The sequence below is a fragment of the Columba livia genome, chromosome 2, assembly GCF_036013475.1.
Source record: "Columba livia isolate bColLiv1 breed racing homer chromosome 2, bColLiv1.pat.W.v2, whole genome shotgun sequence".
Taxonomy (NCBI): domain Eukaryota; kingdom Metazoa; phylum Chordata; class Aves; order Columbiformes; family Columbidae; genus Columba; species Columba livia.
The window spans coordinates 138,676,042-138,690,960 of NC_088603.1; the positions used below are offsets into that span (position 1 = coordinate 138,676,042).

The 14,919-nt window shown below is 39.0% G+C and overlaps 1 protein-coding gene across 7 annotated transcripts in view; it reads left to right on the plus strand.

Moving 5' to 3' along the window:
- The window catches only part of CPQ (carboxypeptidase Q), a 159,327-nt gene that overhangs the window by 126,542 nt on the left and 17,866 nt on the right, over positions 1 to 14,919 (plus strand). For all 7 annotated transcript variants that reach the window (XM_065054059.1, XM_065054058.1, XM_021280863.2 and 4 more), the window contains one exon: positions 2,923 to 3,124. In XM_065054059.1, coding sequence (XP_064910131.1) covers positions 2,923 to 3,124 — 202 coding nt within the window. The remainder of the gene's footprint in view (positions 1 to 2,922; positions 3,125 to 14,919) is intronic.

The following is a 14,919-nucleotide window of genomic DNA, read 5'->3' on the forward strand; positions in this document are numbered from 1 at the left end:
AAAGCTGAAAATGCACTGTCAGATTAACTGATGGCCCTTATAAGTGGAACAAATTAACCATTAGTGAAGGACAATGTTTTGCCACTACAGACTTTAGTATTTTCCTTGTAAAGTGGTGATTTTTCTCAGTAGAATGAAAAAGAAAACCAGGAACTGAGCTATCGGACAAGTAATAACACTCTATTTTGCATAGCCCCAAATTACTGGAGGTTTTTAGGACAGCTGTTCCCTCCCTTATCCTTTCAGGTATCTCACTGCCTTAGCTGGGTACAAGGAATTTACACCAGTGACTTGGTAGATTATAGTCATGAGATGCTTGAATCTACTTCAATATTTATTAAGAATTAACAGTTAGGATTTTTATTGAATAAGGAGGTTGCCTGTATCCTTGGGATTGCCAGTGCCTGCTTTAGATGGGACGTGTTTCCTGCCAACAGAAGTACCAGTCATGCATATGACAAGGGTTTGTTTTCTTAATTGAAAAGATTTGAGTGTAATTTCATGTTTTCAAGTGTTTGCCTTAGAGATGAGAAACACTTATATTTTTAGTTTTGCTTAACAGAGATAAAAATAGACTGTTTATCGAGAAAACAGAAATAAAATTAATTAAAATTTTTTAAAAAGGAGTATTGGCAAGGATCGTGCCTATTTGTGTGTTCAGTGAAAATAGCAAGCTATAGAAAGCCAATTTTCCCAAGCAATATTTATTGTAACGTTCCATTTAAAAATTCAGTTGAAGAGCTAAGCATGATAAGATAAAGAGAGGTGACCTCTTCTGTGACCGAGCCATAGGAAGATAAAGGATAAAGGTCTCGTTTGATGTCCAGAGAATAAAGCAGCAGGTTACACCAATGAGATTTAATTTTCTGGTATGTGCTAAGAGAAGTGGCACAGTATCAAGATGCAGGAAATGGGATTACTTTCTGAAAAAAAGAATTGCATACTGAGTTTAAAATGTTTTCTTAAATGATACATTCAATACAGGGAAAAAATGAAGGAAACAGCTGAACCTGTGTTATTTGGTAATATCTTACTGGTTTGTTGCACTGTTCCCTTGGATTAGTCAAGTGAGCAATGTAGTTCTTTCTGTATAAGTCGAAGTGCCAACATGTATGTACAAAAGTGGGTGCAGTGGAATCAACCCAACCTCCCTTTTTTAATATTGCAACTTTCAAATTCAACAATGAGCAATGTATTTATAATTAATCCTGTAAAAAAAAGCTTTCTCAGGGACACATGGTACTTCAAGTAGTTGTGACCTGTTTCTTTTTTGTCCCCCAATGAGTCTAGTTTCTCTCCCCAGGACATGTTGTTTTCCTGCCACTCTAGCACGTTCTAAGAACTGAACAGCTTTCTTAAAGAGAAAGAATATGGTGTAATGTATTGTGGGTGGTTTGTTTTCTCAGTTTCATATTAAAAACACATGTGAACATTTATATGAGAAAACACAACTGAAGACTCAGTAATGCCACCATACTAGCAGATTATGAAGTTTTGAATTCTGTTTTTTGGAGTGGTAGGTAAGATTTATTCTCAGTATCTGTGCTGCTCCAGTGTTTGCTGCTCTCCTTACCTCAGTGCCCTGAATAATCCCTCCCACTCACCTTATTGCTGCTGCTCATTGCATCTTCTCTAAAAATGAGCAACGTCCTGCTTCAAAGGCTCAGCCAAAGAGACAATTTCTGAATACTTTCTATCCTAGTATTTATAGAGCGCTCGCTCACTATAACGAAGTTAGCTTCTGTCGGTGTTTCACCAGCACACCAGAATTGCGTTTTCTACCCAAATTATTGCTCCTTGAGCTTTTAATATAAAGATTACTTACATTCTGAAATTTTCTTTCTGTTTTACGTGTGACTTTTGCACATCATTGGTCCCTTTTACCATACAGCATGCTTTTCTTGGCCTGCTTCTCTCACACTGTTTTCAGAGGGTCAGTGAATCATGATTTTCATGTAATAACCATGACAGCCATAAAATTCTGGAATGAGATCCGGATATGGGAGTACAACCTACAGTAAATTCTCTTAGTCATGTTCAATGTAATATAGTTTTTTTTTCTGCCTGACATGGACATAACCTGTTTTATTTTGGAAACAAAAAAGTTATGTGCCTCTCAAAAGAAGTGAGACCTTACCTTGATGTAAAGTCCCTTAGTGCTCTATTCCAATTAAACCTTTGTGACTGAGTGTTTTGAATATATGGGAAGCAAATAAATGGCACTGGATTATATTTTTTGTTCTTTTAGATAAAGTGCACACTAAAAGCAAATGTTATTATGCTGTTTATACCCAAAATCTTAAAATTTGATGCTTCCAGCAAGGACTTACCTTGGAAGCACAAACTTCATTTAAAACAGACATTATTCCTTCAGGTCAGAAGGAACCTTGGCATTTTTGTCTTTTGACTGAAGTCAGAGTTGACTGCATGGTCTATTGAAAATAATGTGTTCCTGAAGAGGCAGCAGCTGTTTTTTAAAATGGGATGTCCTTCACAGTCTAAGCAAGCTTTGAATGTATCTCATTTTAAAGCCAACCAGACTATGTACCCTTCCCCCTGCAATAGAATTTCTGAGTTTCAGGTCTGAGAAGAAAGTGGGAGCTGCAAGTGAAAACAAATATGGTGGTAATGGCTTACTTTTCTAGGTGGCACTTCAGAAGTCTTAAGGCAAGTATTTGGGGACAGCAGGCCAGTCATGTTGTGGCTTCTACAAAATGTTGATACATCAGAACTGAACTTGAGCTGTTTCAGTTTTTTCATGCAGAAAGATTAGGTCCCTTTATGCTTATATACACAGGAAGCATTTCTCTGCTTTTTAAACAAATTTGATATGGTATGCTCACAATGACTTCTAGAAGCCAGTATATGGTGCCAGTTAAAATAGCAATCACAAACCAGTATATTCTTCCCTTACATGTTTAGGAAAATATCTCCAACTTTGATATCGTCATGGAGTCTGATGAGGGCACCTTCAGGCCATCTGGACTGGGTTTTACTGGCAATGCTAAAGCTCGGGACATCATGAAAGAGATCATGAGTCTGCTGCAGCCCATCAATGTTACAGATGTTTACGACAGTGCAGATGGAACGGACATTGATTACTGGATGAGAGTTGGGGTGCCGGGTGAGTGTGCTTTACAGGTGATGCCACTGCTCCTGGGCAGTGCTCGTGGGTGGTCTGGTGTTTGAAAATAGTGAGAAATGCTTTCTTTCAATGAATAAAATTTTCCATAGATAAAATACAGAAATATTAAAAGGTGACCAGCAGAAATAGGACATAAAGTGCATTTGAGCTGCACTTTAATAATGATATAGATTATACATAGCATAACATGCCTAAAATCTTCTTTTAGGCTTTAAGGATTTGTAATAATTAATCCCAGACTGGTGGTTTATAAATAGTAAACTAAGGCAGAGGGGAATTCTCCAATGCAGAAAAAATAATTTTTTAATTATTGTTATATTTTGAGTTTGAAATACAGAGCTTTTTCTCGCTGTTTCACATGTGGAAAAAAACAATATGTTTGAGATGTGACATTTAAATGGTTATGGGGCATTAGGGTATACTAAAGGGGTAAAATTCTGCGAAGTTTGAACTGTTTTAGGGGTTTGTTTGGAGTATTGTATCCGGCTCCCAGTGAGGAGCAGCTTGTTGGCAAAGAGGCTTGCAAGCTGTGAGAGAGATCCAGCGCTGGCTGCCCCCCATGCAGGAGACCCCACACTAGCATGGAGGCTTGTGGGGCACGAGAGTCCCAGTTAGCGGCCAGCCTGGGTCAAGCCTCAGTGAATTTCCATGGCAGTTTCCACGCTTGAATAATAGTAGAAAGAAAAAAGTTTAATAACACTGATATTTAAAAAAATATGATCAGTTTTAAAATTTTAAGGTTCTTTTCCTCCTATGTTTTATGACTGAAGCAGACTGGCACATTTCTTGGGCTAGTTTTACTAGCAGGTATTATATGCTTAGCATCTCTTAATAGTTGATTAACTGCCTTGTTTTTACCTGTTCTTGTGGAAAACGCAGTGGGTCATAGAATATATGCTTCTTATTTATGGTCGGAACCCTTTGCTTCTCACTCACCTGGGGTGTACAGATTCCATGAAGTTGACTGCCTCAAAAAATGTATGGATATCTAATTTTCAAAGCACACTATTTATGCTGGGCAAGAAGTGTGAATGAAGGGGCATTGTTAAAAAGTGAGGGATTCGTCTTCAGCTGGTGTGCTGCTTTACAGGTGAGGTGCGAGCTGTTTGGTGCAATGTCATACAGCTGTGACACTGGTGTGCACTGCGGCTCCTAGGCTCTGTAAGCCTCTGTAAGATTCCTCCATACTGGACATGAGTGTTAGGACCATGTGCTGAGTTGAGCTGAGAGCCTGTAAGCACTGCTGAGAGGCTGTAGCCATGTCCTCCACAGCCTGTAAAGAGACATGCAGAGACAACTACTCTAGAATTTTGGACCAACATGTCTGTGCTGTACGTGGAATATGAGAACTCACCATGCAGCCTGTGTTCAGAAAATGCAGGTGCATCCGAATGATTTCCTATGTAAGTGTTGGGGAGAGAACGTGGAGGACATTGTGGTGAGTCATCAGGGACTTCCGTTGTGCTTCTCATCTGAGGTTGACAGATTATAGAAGGAAAGAGAAGAATTTAGCATTCAAATGCCTTGTTTTCAGTTGATGATGTGAGTGGCATTTGTGATGACTGTGTATTGAGCTCTTGTACACCGCTGTTCATCAGCTGAGGTGGATCTGGAGCAGAAACAGCTACAGCTTGCCATGGTCCTCTTGATTAGTCACCTGAACTACATATGTAAAATACACTCAACAGGAGCAGGGCAGAAATGGAAGCCCTCTCCCATGCTCATCCATACTTCTCAGAAAGAATAAACCATGAAAAATATCATAATCTATAAGCTCAACCTTGGGAAAATATCAATAAACGAGAATTGAGACCCGTGTTTTTAAACAAATCTGATTTGTTCTGCTATTAAAAATTTGGCACATTAATTGATGATGGGGGTTTTTTGCTGTCTGATGCTTTGATTCATTTAGCTTCCCGTTAAGCAAATAACAAAGTGTTCTTGCAGAATAAAGGAACAGTGATTTGTTTTTTCCCTGTTGAGCCCTGGTAAGAAGGAATTATTTCCCCTAAATAATTTCATCTGCTTTAGATTGTTTTTCATACTCTATGAGGGAGAAGTCTAAGACATCTTGTGATCCTCACGCTTTGTCTGCTGCATTCTCACTGCTCAAATGAGCCCTTATGGTATATAATAACATTGGAACAAATTGAACACACTGCAATAGCTTTTATAATTTTGTCCAATTTAAACAAGCAGTCAAGCGTTGACACTTCATCCATTTTATTTAAATATTTTATTGAAAATACACTTGGTGGCTTTGTTATTGCAACAGTGAGAGAAAATATGGCTGTATTTCTTGAGTGATAAGTCTGGTTTCTGGCATCATTTCTATATATTTTTTGTCCTTTTTGGTGTTAAATAGATTCTGGGATTTGCCTTTTTAGATGCAATTGAAATTCTGCTCCTCCTGCTCCTTTTGATCTGAGAGGTCCGCAGAGGGCAACAGAATGTGTGTTTTTCAGGGCTGTTCATAGCTGCTCCTGAGGCAGGCAAAGTAACTTCTGACTTCTTACTCTCTGTGATTTCCAGTATGTTTATTTTTAATTGGCATGCAATGAAATGTTATTTGTAATGTTACTTCAACGTATTTGCAAGAAAACAGCGGTGACTACTCTGAGACTGTAGGATGAGAGAGGCCAGGAGAGTTCCGAGTGCTTTGCAAACCATAGACTGAAACTGAAATAGTACCTCTAAAGCACAAGCAAGGTGATCTGCACCAAACACAGCAGTTTAATGCTTTGCGACTGCGGAGTATTAGAAATATTTCTGTCAGTGGCCTTTACATTGGATTATTTTGAGAACAGTTCAGCCCAGCAATGAGGAATGTCTGTGACTGTGTTTTTCTATTGATAGCCAGTTTTCAGCTACTGAAAATATTTGTATAACATTTGTTTTGCTTTTTCATGAAGCATAAATCAAATGAAATGTTGGTTTGGGGTTTTTTTCGGTGTCGTATTTTATGCTGTCGTTTTACAGTTTGAGGTGACCGTTGGGCCTAAGACTGCTCCTTCATTAATTATGCAATTGTCTTTCTCAGCTTTCTGTTTAAGGGCTCACTTACATATTTGTTTCTAGTTAGGGATACATCTAAACTGTGGCACATTAAGCTGTTATTTTCCAACACTGAGTCCTAATCAGTCTTGACCGTAATTTGCAAAGATAGCTGGGGAAATGCCTTGGCTGGGTTTATTTGTTTGGTTTCTTTAAGTGCTTTCTCACAACAGGCTTCTTCAGTGTCTGAAAGGGTTAAAAAACATTGGGCAAGCCCTGCTAGACCAGTTCTCAGGTATTTTTATTGAAAAAGCGAAGTATGATCACAAGGATGCTTCAAACATGATCTAGAGCAGTTCCTAAGGTAGTGACCAGAGCTGAGTCAGCCTTTCTTGCAAATCTGCAGAAATTGAGAAGGGGAATGAAGTGATTGTATTCGCATTATGGCATCCGGTGAATATCAGTTCAGCTTTACATGCTGGGGAGAGGAAAACTGTTTTTGCAGAGGGAAGGCTGTTGTGACACAGTATTTCCAGAAGAGCTGGTTCAAGGATGCTCCTTTCTGCCAGGCTCATTGGGAAGTTATCTGTTGCTGCAGTGCTCATGATGGGAACACTTGTCTCTTAGAAACTGAGCTGTATTTGAGATCAAGCTGACCCAGGACATCAAACAACTCCCAAAAGGCGTGTGGCAACTCCTCTATTTAAAATTCAACCAGTGACCTAAAGGTGAAACTCATTTTTACGATGTCACTCTGAACCTTGATGATTGTTCGTGTCTCTCTGTCTCCACAGTGATGGTGTCTTGCTTTTTTGTTACATTACACAAGAGGAGGAATAATTCTTCCAGAAACTAATAAACCTGTAGTTCATCTAAATTTAATGTTTCTTCAGAAATCAAAAATTCATTGCTAACCCAATCTCTTAGTCATTTTCTCGGAGGTGGGAAACAAATACTATCATATATCATTCCTCTCATTTTTATGTTTTCATAATGCTTCTTTATTACCTTCATCTAAAATAAGATGTATTTTGGCCATTAGACACCAGACTTTGACATGCATGGTTTCCTTTCTTATTACCTAAGAGGTCAAATCCTTCAGTTCCACTGCTTTTCTGGAGCACACTGCCACCCATCCTTCCATCCCCATCATCCCTTGTAACACCAAACTCCAGAATGAGCCTGCCAGCAGGCTCAGGCCAAACTTGCTCCTCTGCTCAGTGTCAGCCAAGGGCGTTTGAGAAAGTGGTAGGAAAATGGGAAAACTCCCTGACTTGACGTGGCCAGCTGGGCATGAAGAATTGGGTAAACTCTCTGTTTGCCAACCTGTAAGTAGGTAAACTCTGCTCATGCTTGGCTATATCACTGATTGGAAGTGATCCTCCACTGTGACACAGGGAGCATTGCCCCTCAGTACCTGTGTCATACTCTCTGCAGACTTGGACAGACTCTTTGAATCCAGTTTCTCACTGCTTTTTATTGCAAAAAGAATAAAAACTGTAAGGAAAAAGAGGAAAAATCAGCTTGACATAGTCTAAGACTTCACAGGCCAATGCTGAAAAGCCTTTGGCTTGATTCTGTACAGGAAGAGGATGTTGCACTTGACAAAGACCTTCCTATAACATGAAGGAAAGAGAAAAAGATTTCCTTAAAAATAGGTATTAAACATAATTTCCTCACTTTAATGTGCAGCATTTGTGTAATTGGTAGTCTGAGATGTTCAGCTGAGGGCATTATGTGGAGAGCTCCAGTTATCTGACCAAGTAACTAACACAAGTGAAATGTCTCCTGCTCACTCATGGAGCAAAACGTTGGACAAAAGCCCCAAAAACTACTCACAACACAAGCTTTACACACAGTATTCCAAGTGCTTGAATGATTTTAGTTACTCCACAGATGCTGCATTTCGCTACCTGCTGAGTTCCCACTGTTCTGGACATGTGTTGAAGCACAACACCAACACCAGCCACTATAGGCCTGGTTTATTTTTGGGTGGAAATGAGGAGTGAGGGGCTTATGGTCTACACCTATATCTTGCCTGAATCTTGATCTCAGTAAACCTGAGATACATCAGCAGTGTTGTGTGATAATTAGCAACATTATATTGCCTTTTCCAGGTCATTTGTTTCCTTTTAAATATCTTATTTTATCATCCTGAGAGGAAATAGGGTGAATGAGTGTGTTCCACTGCAGAATTCAAATTTTCTGCAACTTGGGAGGTATTAAATTAAACCAGTATGCTATGAGAACAATTATAACTGCTTGGCATTTAAAGAACCTAGTATAAGTGCTACAGCTATTAGAACCATTTAAAGTCTTGATTGCAGTTAGAACTGTGTGTATTAATCTGTAAAATAATTCATCTCTGCTCTAATTTATCATTGTTCCACAAAAATGGTCTTTTGAAATGAGAAATTACTCTAGAGTAATTAAATAAATTTAATATGCTGCAACTTTTTATGAAGGTGGATACCTTAAAAGGCTTATAGTATAACATAATATCTCAGTTATATTAGCCTTTCATATGACCTTTTCAGCTTTTAACAGAGTTAATAAAGTCTTTGAGACTAACCATTTAATGAAAGGGCTAGTCTGTAGATTATGGTATGTTTTCATATTAGTTGATCTATTTGACTACCAGACAAGCTTTACCATACTTTACATATAATTCTTTCCACCTTGTTCTGCTTGGGCTGGCGTCTTGTTTTGGCACATTGGAACATGGGACCACCAGTGATTATCAGGAAGCATCAGAATTGCAAGCTGGTGTGTTCATGTAGAGTGGACACAGACCATGCAGATGTTCAGCTGGGACAGGACTGTTGGAGGGACGGATGGAGTTGGGTGATTAGGCACAGTGCCTGAGTGCAAATTTTGCTGGTAGTTTTAAGAAGGCTTCTGTAATATATTTCTCATTAGAGCATGTACATTTCTAATGATGCAAGGACACAGGGTGGACATGTGAACTCAAAAATAATGTGTCATCTTTGAGGTGAAATAATTCATGACTGCTGCAAAAACTTTAAAACTTTTCATTCACACTTATATTGACAGAAATGAAGCCTGCTTCTGAATGAACTCATTGATGTCTACCTTAACTCTGAACTCCCACTGTTCAGGAATATCTTTTAAGAGTAATTTATTAGAAAGTGATTGAAATACTAAGAAGAGAAAGGCTGACGCAATCAAGGGTGAATGCTACAATTACTAGGAGGTAGTACTAAGTGGTTTTACATCACTCAACATTAGTGACATTTTAGTGCAAGCAAAATCACAAAAGAGCTGCAGGAAGACTTGAAAGTCTAGAAATTGTACCTTACAGTGAGACATGAGAGACATTAAATCTCTATTTGTGCAAAACTGTGTTAAGTGATGACTTAGCTACAACACACGTATTAGGCCAGGGAAGCAATTCGTCTAGTTAGAGCACGTTTTTCCCTTGTTTTAAAAAATAGTCCATTAGCAGGTCAGTCTGTCTGAGTCTAAACAAATTCCACGTGGAAGAAAGCAAATACCTTCTTCCAGTAGGGTTAATGAGCTACGGAAACACCTTGTAGACTTGGTGAATTCTCCATCATTTTGAATATGTAAAACAAGATGTGTGTGTCCTTCAAAAAATAAAGGGTAATTCAAGCAGGAGGAATGGGCTTGATGCAGTAGTTACAAGGTGAGGATCGAGGATCTTTGCCATGTGTTATTCAAAAGGTGTGATTAGATGGTAATGGGGCTTACTGGCCTTAAAAAAATCTATGACTGCCAGTAAATCTTACGAGCATTTTCCATCATGAAATACCTCTTTCCACATTTAATCCTTATTACAATTAAAAAAATCCTAATTGCAGTTAAAAAATAGAACTATTGTTCACTTGCCAATCCCAGAGTAAATTTGAACTGTGAAACCAAAAATATTTGCAAAACTCTATCATACATTGCTCAACAGCTTCAATTTCTTACTTTATTTCTAGTTATTATTTTTACTTAGGTATCTGTGACGCATTTTATTTGACAAAGTTTCCTTGGTGGTCATAAGCTAAGAATAACAGCACACTGGTTTAGCAGCTCATAATATGTAGCACTTACATTTGCCTTCCAAAAATCTGAGGCAAGTCAGCTTTAAAATAATCGTATTGGAATATTACAATAAATTAGTTTGAAACATTGGCATTCTGATAGGCTTTTATAATCCTAGACGAAGTAAAATTGAAAATTATTCCAATGCATTCAACACTGTACAAATACTAAATAAGCTCATTAATCTAATAAGGAAAACTTAAATGAAGGTGTTTCAAATAAAATCATAAATTCTAATGGTTCTTGTACTTTTTGGCAAACGGACTTCCTTCTCTTAAAGTTACTTTGTCACTGTTCCCTCTGTGAATCTCAGTAAGGTTGATTTTTTTCCTGTTTTTAGATGCTTGCTCTTAAAAAAAATTATATGAGGTGGATTGGGGTAAAAGACCCTGTTATTCAATAGATTCCTCTGTAACCAAACAGAATTCCTAAATGTTTCAAAAATCATCAGTAAATTTGCCTCTGCCACTCACCTTGTTAGCAGGAGAATATGCTTTGTCTCAGAAAAGAAAGACTGAAAAATATCTAACTGAGAATCTCATTTGGATTTGGGGTGTGGTTGTTTTTATTCTGGCTGTGCCTCTGAGAGGCATATTAATTCTCTATTGTTTGCTGCATAGGAAAGCTGAATTCTGTTGCTGTGGGTGGGAATATTCTTTTCATATGGAAGCATTTGCCATTTGTTAATCCTAAAAAACCAAGTGACCTACATTAACACACAGAGCTCAGTGTTAACATGTTAAATATGCAGTTTGGAAGTACAAGTTAGTTAATCCTTATTCCTAGAACTGTCCCTGACTTTGCTGAAGCTCATGCAAATAATGAAGAAAAAAAAAAATAAAAGATTTAATTTGTATTCTGTAAGGAAGTTGGAGGTGGGAAGCATTTACTGCATTTACTGATGGAAAAGCGTGAAAGTTAAATGTGATTGTCTCCACTTTTTTTCCTTTCTTTTTGGAAATTGACTGTATGAAAAATTAGAAACATTCATAGTGTGGACATGTTGTAAGATTTCCAACCAATTGGGTAGTGATCCAGAATGGCTGTTAAGAATAACAGCAGAAATATCTGTGAATTTGTGGATTTTGTTTCTGGAAAATAAACTGTAATGGCATCAGTATTAAACCTGAAGAAAAAAGAATTCATTCAGTAGCGAAGCATTCCAGGAAGACCACATGTAAGCTGCTCTTGATGGGAAGGACACAGGTTAAACAGATTAAGATCTGGCTTGCAGCTCTCCAAGTAGTTTCCTATATGAAGTCATTTGATGAGTGTTTCTAATAGGATTCTTCAGGGACTGGTACATCCTCAACTGTTCAGAGTTTCCTTGGTGGTTTGGAATCAAGTTTAAAATCACAACACAACACAGCTGAGGTAATTGCTATTGGAATGATAAACAACAATGAGAACAAGCTGATCATCCAGCGGGGTGATGATGTTAGTGTGAGTCCGCTCTGTCCACTTTTTTCATACCATCATTGTGCTGGAGTCCCCAGAGAAGATGCACTATTTAGAAAAATCACTTACTTAGACCTGTTGGGTACCCTGTTGCTAATGTAGTCCCATGTTGCCGTCATTGGCACGGGGTCTCACTGGTGCCTTCTGTCCACCAGGGCCTGCAGGTCCTGTTCTGCAGAACTGCTATCCTGTTCATGCACCTCCAACCCATACTGTTGCAGTGGGTTGTCCTCTTCCAGTACAGGACTCTGTTCTTGTCTTTGCTGACTTTTCTGAGGTCCTTATCAGGCCACCCCTGGATTTTGATCTCTCCGCCCAGCAGCTCTGCCTTCCAGCATACACAACTGCTTCTTCCACAAATTTAGCGAAGATGCAGTCCATCCTTGTCTGGGTCATTTCTTAAGATGCAAAGGGTACTGGCCTCGTATTGACCCTAGAGGATCACACCATTCATAACCAGCCACCAGTTAGACCTCAGATTCTTGACGGCTACCTGTTGAGCCCAGGGGTCCAGTCAGTGCTCCACCCACTTTTATTCCACCCCTCCAGTCAATAATTTTCCTGGGGACTGATATTAGTTTGTTTGGCTTGTAGTTCTCCGGATCCCACTGCTTCTTATTTTACAGTGGGCTTAACATTTGCCTTTATTCAGTCATTGGGGACTTCACCTGATTGCCACAGCTTTTCTGAGATGATAGAAAGCAACCTCTCAGTGGTATTGGCCAGCTCCCTCTTGCGGCCCATCCAGTACCATTAATTTGTATTTGCCCCGTTTACTTCACCAATCCCTGGTTTGTTCTTCCTAGACCATGAGCAGTACCTGCTCCCACTTCTCTCCAGCTCCTGTGCCAGGCAGAGACCTGGGAGTTACTGTAAAGGCTAGACCACAGTGATTACTTTTTTACTATTCTTTTGTTACTCATTATAGCTGCCATAGTGAATAATATAGCACTTCCACAGCATTTTTTTCCCCAAACAATCTAAAAGTTTTACAGGGAAAAGAGGCTGTAAAAGCATCATGACTGACTGGGAAAGGCACATTGAAGGATTGAACCAAGTATGTTTTTGATTCAGGATCAGAAAGGTTTTTAGTGACAGAGCTCTAGATGTTACTCAGAAACTCATCCCTTCCATAAGCAGCAAACTCATTGTGCTTGCATTTGCAGGTGACATTTTAGGTGGAAATGTCTGAGGCTTCTGAAGAATGCTTTTGACAGTAAACCTAGCTGAGCAAATACAAAGCTCAGAAATAATTTCTAGAGACATCTTCCTCAAAGGAGCAAGTTCAAAATTATGTCAGTGGCACTCTCTCCAGGAAATCATTAACATTTATAAACTTCAAAATGGGAACCCTTCTGACTGTTTATCTTTAAAACTGATTCTACAGATTTGGTCCTTTTTGCTACTGAATTTCTGAAGTGCAGAAAGTGAGCATCTTTCCCCCACTCCGAGATATCTCTCTTTTTGGAAAGAGACTATGTCTGCTTTAATGTAATAATTCCAGTCAATTCAGCCAGAAAAAAACACTGACTGTGAATGAAACTGGATATACATTTGTATTTTGAAGTAACAAATGCTCAAGAAAGGAACACAGGCTGTATAGGAATGCAAGAGAGAAGGTATGGGGTCACCCTTCTGGCTACAGCATGAGCTGCTATCGTCACTGAAGTTTTATGCTTCCTCAGTTTCCCTAATGATAGCAGCTACATGAGGGGCGTTGAGAAGCTACTTTTTGTCTGTAAGGTGCAATAAAGAGGAAGGAGACTTCAATACCTTCCTAATTAAGCTGGTCCATCTTCTGCTGGAATCATCAGACCTTGTATTTATTTAGTACAAGAGCAGCTTTACCTGATCAAATGTTATGGATGCGTTTAAAGAAAATAGCAGCGTATCTGGAAAGAGCTTCCTACAAATGTATTTTGGGGACACATAAACAAATCTCTCTGCAAGGACAAAGCATATACCTCAATGCGAGCAGGAATTTGTTCAAGTTCTCCGTCCAAAGAGCCAGAAAACCTAATTAAGAATTATTATCCATCAGGGCCAGTCTGTCCACAGCTCTTGGCTGTTTGCAGTGCCCGTGACAGCACTGTCTCAATCACCATGTAGGGTTTGGATATCCACCAAAGAAAGTGGGCACTTTTCCTGTTGCTTAGCTGGCTAAACTGGATTTTAAAACAGTTCAGTTCTATTAGCTTTATTAAACCTTAGCTATGACCTCTGGGACAGCAGAATTTTAGTAGTTGCTGCTGCTGTTTTTAAAGAAAGCTGTAGTCAACAAATGGCTGGAAGCAGAGAGTTTCAGGCTCTGGTCTCAAGACTCTTGAGGAATTGTGTATTACTCTTAAAAATGTACAGCTTCATCTGCCACTAAGAAGAGAGCAACTTTTTTGTCGGTTGGCTTGATTATCCATCTGTTGTTGTTTGGGACCATCCATGTGTTAGAAAATGTTTATGGATTTTAAAATTAGAAGCAGTTGAAAACCATTAATGTCACATCATGGAAGGGAAAGAAGTTGAGCAGCTTTGTTTCTCAAAGGGTAGATTCTCCATCCCTGTGAGCAGAGACGTGAAGGTTTAGAGTACTGGCATTTTTACAGCTATCCCCAGTTCCCTTGGGGATGTGTACCATACAAACACTGCACTGGCTGGAAGCTACTGGAAGCAACTTACAAAAGTAAATTAGAGATACAAGATAGAAAAACTTAAATTATCTGAAAACAGAGGTTACTGTGAAAAGTTCTTAAGTGGTTTTACCTAAATAAGGACTATCTGGATTGCCTGCCTGCTTCACTCCTGCCTCCCGAAATCCGAGCCCACAGCCACAATAACCAAAGCACAGAGGAAGGTGCTGGGAAACATCAGTGCTTACTTGCCCATCTCACAAAAACTAAGCTTAGCACTGGTGAAGTCACAGAAGCGATTTTCAAAATTGATTATGCTATGTATTCCCTAAATGGGAAACTTCTAGAGGTGGGATTTCTAGCAGTATTTTCCACACATACATGCATCACAGTTCATGTGAAATATTTAAGAGTGGGACATTTTTCTGATGTGGTATTATTTCTAGGCTGTCCATAAAATGCAATGAGGTTACTCCAGAAGTTTGATGTCAAGTTTAATGCTGCATGCAAGGTCCATTTGGAATTGTGATCCCAAATTTCCCTCTGCCTCACAGGCAAAAGTTGGCTACAGTCATGGGTAAAGTCAAGTGCCAGAGAAAGGAGATGTGTAGTCTGTTAAGGAGCCGT